The 7,915-nt window shown below is 46.9% G+C and overlaps 1 protein-coding gene across 2 annotated transcripts in view; it reads left to right on the top strand.

Annotated features, from left to right (window-relative positions):
• The window catches only part of LOC102017848 (retinol dehydrogenase 16-like), an 18,261-nt gene that overhangs the window by 3,394 nt on the left and 6,952 nt on the right, over nt 1-7,915 (top strand). Inside the window, exons 3-4 of one of the 2 annotated variants that reach the window (XM_013520789.1) lie at nt 651-814; nt 1,683-1,763. In XM_013520789.1, coding sequence (XP_013376243.1) covers nt 651-814; nt 1,683-1,763 — 245 coding nt within the window. Of the gene's footprint in view, nt 1-650; nt 815-1,682; nt 2,766-7,915 lie in introns of those variants that run through there. The other variant, XM_005397335.2, reaches the window with a different exon arrangement.

The following is a 7,915-nucleotide window of genomic DNA, read 5'->3' as shown; positions in this document are numbered from 1 at the left end:
GAGAAGGGAAGGAGAGGCCTGATTTCGGCAGAGGAGACATGGGAAAATCTCTAGATCCATTGATACAAGGGAAACAGGGGTAGCTAGGTTTTCTTTTCTTTTTGTTTTAAGATGGGTGTCACTATGTGGCCTAGATGAGCCTGAAGGCTATGGTTTTCCAAACGCAGTCTCTCAACTGCTGTTTTATGGCAGTGTGCAGCATGCCTAATAAGAGATAGTGATGCTTTTCTTTTTATCTTTTTTCAGACAGGGCCTTGTTAGGCGGTTCAGGCTGGTTTGGAGTTCACTTTGTAGCTCAGGCTAGTCTCAAACTCACAAGCATCCTACTGTCTCAGCCTCCTGAGTGCTGGGATTACAGGTGTGTGCCACCATACCCTGCAAGAGATAGGTTTTAATAAGTGCCTTCACAATGAAGAGATAGAATAGAGCACTAGGCTGGTATATGCAGAATGCTTGAAAAAAATATTCACATACACAGATACAATGCCAGCAGCATCATTTTTTCATCCAAGCTTCTGCACATTATAGATTCTAAGCTTCCAAATTCCTCCTATCCCAGTCTTACTCTAAGGTATTGTTGTGCTATCTCTTGTTTGTGCTTTGCCTACCAAGACTGTTGAAGACCCTGCCTACTGCTGTGTCCCTTGCAGGAGGGAGCTGTCCTACTTTGGGGTGAAGGTGGCTATTATTGAGCCTGGTTTCTTCAAAACCAACGTGACCAGTAGTGAAAGACTCATGTCAAGTTTTAAGAAGGCGTGGGACCAGAGCAGCTCAGAGGTGAAGGAGATCTATGGCGAGAAGTTTCTGGAAACCTGTAAGTGTGCTGTGGACAGTAGGGAGAGAAGCAAAACCCTGCCAGGAATCCTTAGAGTACTATTAAAATCCTCAGTAGCATGAGGTCTGCCCCATGCTCTGTCTCCCCACAAAGTGAGGACATTGAGTCCCATGAACTTGATGCCACATGGGTTCTGATCACCTAAGGCTGCTGGCTCAATAGAACTTCGGACACTCTTTCACCTGAAGCCCTCATTGTCATAAGGATAACATTAAGAAAGAGAGGAGATGTGTATGCTCATGGTCCTCTGTCACAGGAAGCAGCTTATTGCACATGCTTGGATAATTTCCAGTGTTCAAGAGACCTTCAGGTTAAGGGGCTGGGGATTTAGCTCAGCGGCAAAAGCGCCTGCCTGGCAAGCGCAAAGTCGTGAGTTCGGTTCCCGGTACCGGAGAAAAACAAAAAAAAAAAAAACAAAAAACAAAAACAAAAAAAAAAAAGAGACCTTCAGGTTAATGCTGCCCATGTGAGGCATTTTGTCACATGCCTGTAATGTCATCTGTCTGGAGGCTGAGCCAGCAGGATTACTGGGAGTTCACGGCCATCTTGGGCTACAAACTGTGTTGAAGGCCAGCCTGAGCTGCATATTAAAATCCTGTCTCAAAATGCCGAAGAAAGTTTATGCAGCCCAGATATTTTCAGAAAGAGAGGTGGAGGGGGCTTAGTGTGGATCCCAGTTGACTGAGAAGAAGTGTGGCCCTTCCTGGGAGTTTGGGGAGATTTGATTTAGGTGGGTTCTGGATGTGTGGGGCATGAATTGGCAGGGACAACTTTGTCCTTAAGTTGATCCTAGAGCAGGAATGGTGTCAGGTGATAATAAACGTGGATCATTTCTCTTTCTGTACAGGTCTGAAATCATTGAAAGTAATGGAGCAAAAGTGCAATCCAGACCTGTCCGTGGTGACAGACTGCATGGAGCATGCGCTGACTGCCTGTCACCCTCGCACCCGGTACTCAGCAGGCTGGGATGCCAAGCTCCTTTACCTCCCCTTGAGCTACCTGCCCACGTTCCTGGTGGATGCCTTTGTGTACCTGGGCTCCCCAAAGCCAGCACAAGCCCTGTGAAGCCAACTCTTGGTTGTGTGATCAGGGGAGATGGGCAGAGTGTGGGTTGGGACAAATGAGAGAGGGGAAGTGGGTGGAGGAAAGCAGCTCTTACATGGGGCACCATTCGCATCTTCTTTGTGCCAAGGATTCTTCTCAGGGATTACTGAAGACTGGTGAAGTGAGAGGGAAAGAGTCAAGGACCTCTGGTGAGGAATAGGGACTCAACATCACTCACTGATGCCCAGTTGACAGGCAGATGCTGACTGCTGTGAGCAACATGGTCAACCATGAGAAATCTACACACCTGGGGTGTCTGAGAGTGTGTGGGAGGATGCACAGCCCACGCCTCCCTTCCGCTTGCCTTCCTTCTGAGGGTACACATTGTTCTTGGCTGCTGTCTATCTTCCCATAACATAGAAATGGCCTTGGAGATGTAGGGTCCGTCTCCTTTGCAATCAGTGTGTTCGTGGAATCAGGTGGGAGGACAGCGCCAGTCTGTGCCCTTGGCCTTAATTGGTTTGCCTTAGATCTCTCGTCCACACAGATCCTGGCAGAGGGTGAGGAAATTGTCATCATTTGTGTCTAGATATCCTCCAAGTGCTCCATGAGATCATAGGTGGGGCTGCTTCAGAGGTGCCTGAATCTAGAGTGTATAATGCTGGGATTAAGGGTATGTGATTACTAAATGAGTCCACTGATTACTTTGGAATTGCCCTATTCCAGGTAGCTTAGACAGAGTGTGAAGGGGTCAGAAAGCAGCTGCTAAGGCCCCTTGTTTGGTACCTCCTGCCTGCTAGGAAGTGTTTCCCCTCTGCAATGCCTGTCTTTCATGTCACCCTACCTTGGAGGAGGCTGATTATGGACTGAAACGATTTGAACTGAACTAAATAAACTTTTCCTGACTTAACTTTGGGTGTTGAATCATTTTTCTCAGGAATAAGAAAAAGGAGACAGAAACCAATCTCTTTGTTTTGAAATCATGGCTTATTCTGATACTTTCTTTTAGAATAAATAGAACATTAAGTACTGGTAAAGAGGACCATGCCCAGTGATCTGAAACACTGATGCAGAGGAAGCGGGGTGCTGACCACTGGAGGAAAGAGGTGCCTTCTTAGAAGTCAAAGATGAGCAGCATGACTTGTGGAGTTATTAGATACTGCCCACTCTCAGGCCTTCCTGACACAGAACGAGGGACAGTTTTTCCTTCCAAAACTTCCAAGTAGTCGAGCTCACAAGAGTAGTAAGAGGAATGGACAGGCAAGGAATTGTTCAGAAAGGACAGAACACATTGCACGTTCTTTTGTGAGAGGCTGGAGCCTTTTTCACTCATCAACCCTCACTCTCAAGCCCTTGTACTTATAAGCGGTGCCGTTCTTCCAGCGCCCTGTGTCTCTTCCACTGCCACACTGCTCTAGAGGCTGTGATGCAGAGTCACTTCTGGACATGAGTCTTTCATTACCTGTTTAGACTTCGTGGAGCATCTCCTGTATTCAAGGTAGCAACTTGAACCACCCCTGGCTTCCTGAGACCTGGGTGTGTGTGTTGCAGTATTTTGAGGATGTTCTCAAGCATTGGCCGAACTGAGTATGTGTGTGCAGAAGTTCACAACGTTCCTGGCCTAAGTACAAACTGGAGTTGAGAGAAACCTCCCCAGTATCTTAGCCTTCTTCCCTGAGTATAATACTTCAGAATATGAAGCATTTAGGGAATAGTGTATATTTGAAGAATAACCAGAGTGCATTGTGCAAAGAGAAAGATATGGCCCCTGTTGCAGATCTGTTCATTTCCATTTTAACTGCTATAGAAAAGCATTACAATTATACTACTTTGAGATACTGGGCATTGAACACAGATGCTGCTGTATTGTGGGCAAGGGTTCTACCACTGAGCTTCTTCTTCCCTGGCCCTTTTTATTTTCACTTTGAGACAGGGTCGTGCTAAGTGGCCCAGGCTGAGTTCAAACTTGCTTCATTGTTCTGAAGGGCTACGATTAAAGTTTACCCCAACATGCTTGGCTGAAATACACAATGCAGTGTATATTAAGCGGTTTCCAGGTGATGTTTTGAGGCCCACTGATTTTAAAACTTGTATTGAGTATTGGCTCAGACTTGTGAATGTTGAGGAAACAAGGGTGACCAAGAAAAATCCTTGAGACGCTCTCAATGGCTCGCATCAGGTCATTCAAAGTCACTTCACATTATCCCCTGAAAGGCAGAGCAAGGGCTTAACAGTTTCAAGCCTCTTGAATTCATAACCCTTGACACATGCACACATGTAAACCTCCCACTCAGGAAGCACGCTCACACACTGAAAACATGCCCAAGTAAAACTAATGGTCACGACTCACTTTATAGGCTGGTGGAACATGTGGTCACATAGTTTGAACCCCCCTACCCAATATCCTCTCCAGAGGGTCAAAGAATTGTGAGCATACAAATGCCTGTGATCCGTGTTGTAGTCCATGAGGGTGGGGTCTTCTCAAGCTGAATTCATAGCCCTAACTGACTCTGGAGGGTCAACTTGGTCATGGCTCGACAGCAGAGACATAAAAGGAAGTGTCATGCAGAGCAATCCAAGTCTTTATCCCAGATGTCAGGAGAGGCCTCTTTCCATTTCCTCATCTTCCTTGCAGTCTTGTTTCCTGAGTGCAGGACTGGGTCTTCTGGGACTGGAGTCCATCACACCAGAGAGCACAGGATGCCACAGGAAGGACTTCATGCCTTCACTTTGCTGTTCTCTCCTCTGTGTGAAGCAAAGGGTACGTGAGTACTAACTGCAGGTCTGCAACTCATAGATATTTGGTCCCTTCCATACATGGCTGTTTCTTCATTTCTGCTTCCCCACCTAGACTGAGTAGGGTTTCCAGTCTGTAGGTTTGGCTAGTGCTGTACACAGTGCACTCAAACTTCCTGTCCTTTCCAGCTCTTCTTCTGGGTCTTTCCTTCTCATCCTCCTGGAGATGGAGGTATGGGTGGTGTCCTTCTGATGCTGGAAAGAGTGATCACCGTGTGACTGACTTGGTTCTGTTCAATTCAGTAGGTGGCCTGACACAAAAGTGCCCTGAGACATGCAGGTGCTAAACAGCACAGGCTTGCTGCCTGGCTAAGCCCTTTACCAAGGGTGTAGATGTGAAGGGCTTGTCACTGTTGGATGCCTTGTGTGGGAGTCTCAGGGAAGTGGCATACTGGGGATTTCAGAGTGTCAGCAGCAGGGGCCTCTGAGGACTTCTCTTCTACTCTGTGCCCCCAGTGAGGGCATCTCCCCCAGGTTCCTCTTCTCTGGTTGTTCCTCGATACTTTCAGGAGCCAAGCTTGATGGCATATATCTGTAATCCCAGCACTTGGGGCTCTGGGGTATGAGGACTAGCTCAAGGGGACTACACAGTGAGACTCTGCCTCCATGAAAACAAAATACAATGCAATATCCCACGAACCCTTCAGGGATGTCTGCAGAATCTAGAATGTTCTGTGAAGCCCTTACCCCCAGCAAGCAGCTATGTTGCTGTCAGCATGTGTGACAGCCGAGCAGCATTTGTAAGGACTTGGAAATGTCACTGTTCATGGATGCCCTTGGGAATTTTGCACTTAAAACCCCTGCAGTCACTAAGAAAATAATATGCAGTTTGTTGCACACTAGGTGACTCTGAGACTTCCCTTAGCATGATGTGGTGCCAGGAGGAGAATTTGTCGGTTCCATTCTTAGAGTTGATAGCGAGAAACACTCAGGGAGGATGAGAATGGCTACAAGCAAGTTTTATTGTCAGCTACTCAGTTTTTATACGTTTTTGGGTAGCTATGGGAAGCACGTTACTTCACTGTGGAATTTTCAAGGATGTCACAAGGTTAATATTTCCCAAAGGTTTGTGAGTCAAGCAGGATGAAGTTAAACTTTTAGCTTAGCTCACAGTTTGTTCTGTTTGTTTGTTCCCCTGGTTAACAGCTTGTCCTTCTTTGTGGCTTTATGGTTACCTAAATGGGAGGGGTGAGGAGCGTGTTCATTTAGAGATTAAGTGACTTTTAAACTTCAGCCCAGAAGCAAAATGGAGTTACATTGGCCATGTCACCATCATGTGTTGAGAATGTTCTAGACTCTTGTTGCTTTAATAAGCACATGAAAGAAGATTCATGCAGTTGCCCTTGAGCATGAACATGGATAGAAACATGACCTTGAGTTGGAGAAGAACAACGGCCAGGAGCAGGAGCAGGAGTAGGAGAAGGAGCAGGAGCAAAGCAGGAGCAGGAGCAGGAGCAGGAGCAGGAGCAGGAGCAGGAGCACGAGCAGGAGCACGAGCAGGAGCACGAGCAGTATCTGAGCAGCAGCAGGAGCAGGCTCACCAGCAGAGAAGAATCGGGAGCACCAGCAGAGAAGAATCGGGAGCATCAGTAGGAGCAGGAGCAGGAGCATGAGCAGAGGCTGAGCATGAGAAGGGGTAGGAACCTGGGCAGGAGCACATCCAAGACCAGGAGCAAGAGCAGGGGGAGGCACCACCACCAGGGAAGAATTCTCTTGCTCAGCAGCTGGCTCCCTGCGTTAAGGAATGTTTAGCCATTAATGGAGAACTCAATGGGTATAATGGTGTTACCCCTCTTCTGGGGCATGTGATACGTAAAAGAGAGCACTGTATAGGAAATTTCTCCCTTCAAATTGTTGTCGTTCCATTTCATTTTTTATCTGTTGGAGATTGGTAGGTGTAGGTAGTGAGGAGCAGGCGAGAGCTGTAAATCCCTGGCTTCTCTGCTCCTCCCAACTCCCCCAGCATCCTGTCCCACCTTGCTCTTGTGAAATGGCATTCTCTAATTTAATCGGAGAGCCCCCCCACAGGCTGTGGCTGTGGCAACCAGTCTCTATGCTTGTGTTGGTTTCCTCAGGGGAAGCTCTGCCCATGTGTGTACACTAGATATGCACTGAACTGTCACCTTTCCAGTGGTTATGTTTGGATGCCTCCAATTTGGGTTAGAAAGGGAGTCATATATATGGGTTAGTGGAAAATCTGCTTCATTTTAGCTGGAATGGAGTTGGTTTCAGGTAAGCTGGCACCAAAGAATCAAACACATTACTGGAGCCAAGGGCTGGCTGTAAAACGCTGCATACCACACTAATAGTTTCATCTACCTATAATTGGCCTAGAAACCATATAGGAAAGAGTAGCTAGGATTACCCTCAGGCAGTGATGATGGTTATGACTGAAGATGGCTGCAGTCATGTACGTCTGCATCCATTCAGCTTGGGAAAAGCCACCTTTAGTAGGTGAGAGTTATTACTGCTGTATGACCTTTGTGAAAGTCATTCTATTCCAGCCTCACCTCAGCACTGGGAGTTTCATTCTTGGGAGCCCTCTCGTCCTTCCTTACCTCCTTCTTTCCCTCAGATTTCTCATTCCACTTTGGTGTCCTCACTACCAAGACATCATCTCTTCATGTCTGCTTCCTTGGACTATGCTTGTAGTGCTAAGGGATTCATGGTGACTTATTTTTTGAAGGAGTGATTTGGGGTCACCAGCATGATGAGGAAACCCGGGCTGAGAGAAGTAGTTCATTGTTAAGGTACTTTATCTCCAAGAATAGGTTGCCAACATGGCCTACCCATGTTTAGGAAAGTATGCAAAGTGCTGGCATGCAAATGAACATAAACTGAGTGTCACTGGAACCTGATCAGAGAGGTACAGGTGTCATGGGGTTTGTTTGTATTTCTCTATGGGTACTGCATGACAGAGAGAGACTAATAGACTAGAATCATGTTTTTCTGGGAGGCATGATATGAGATATACAAGGATGTGTATGTAGCAGTAAGACAAAATCAGTTCAAAGTGGAGAGAGGTGGGCAGCATTAATTTTAAATATATGTTCTAGGAAGACAGTAATTTTTAGGGAGTAAGATGCAAGCTCCACTCCATGGCACTGGATACTTGCCTTGCCCCGCCCTCTGGATTCTCATCTCCTCTTCCTGTTTAAACTAGCCCAGACTCTTGTCCTGCACCACTGGGACTGTTCCTGGCTTCGGTGAAGTCATGCTGCTGTATCTGGCGGCCTTTGT

Source organism: Chinchilla lanigera, unplaced genomic scaffold, assembly GCF_000276665.1.
Source record: "Chinchilla lanigera isolate Chin_1 unplaced genomic scaffold, ChiLan1.0 scaffold00057, whole genome shotgun sequence".
NCBI classification, from domain to species: domain Eukaryota; kingdom Metazoa; phylum Chordata; class Mammalia; order Rodentia; family Chinchillidae; genus Chinchilla; species Chinchilla lanigera.
This window is presented reverse-complemented; position numbering and strand designations above follow the sequence as displayed.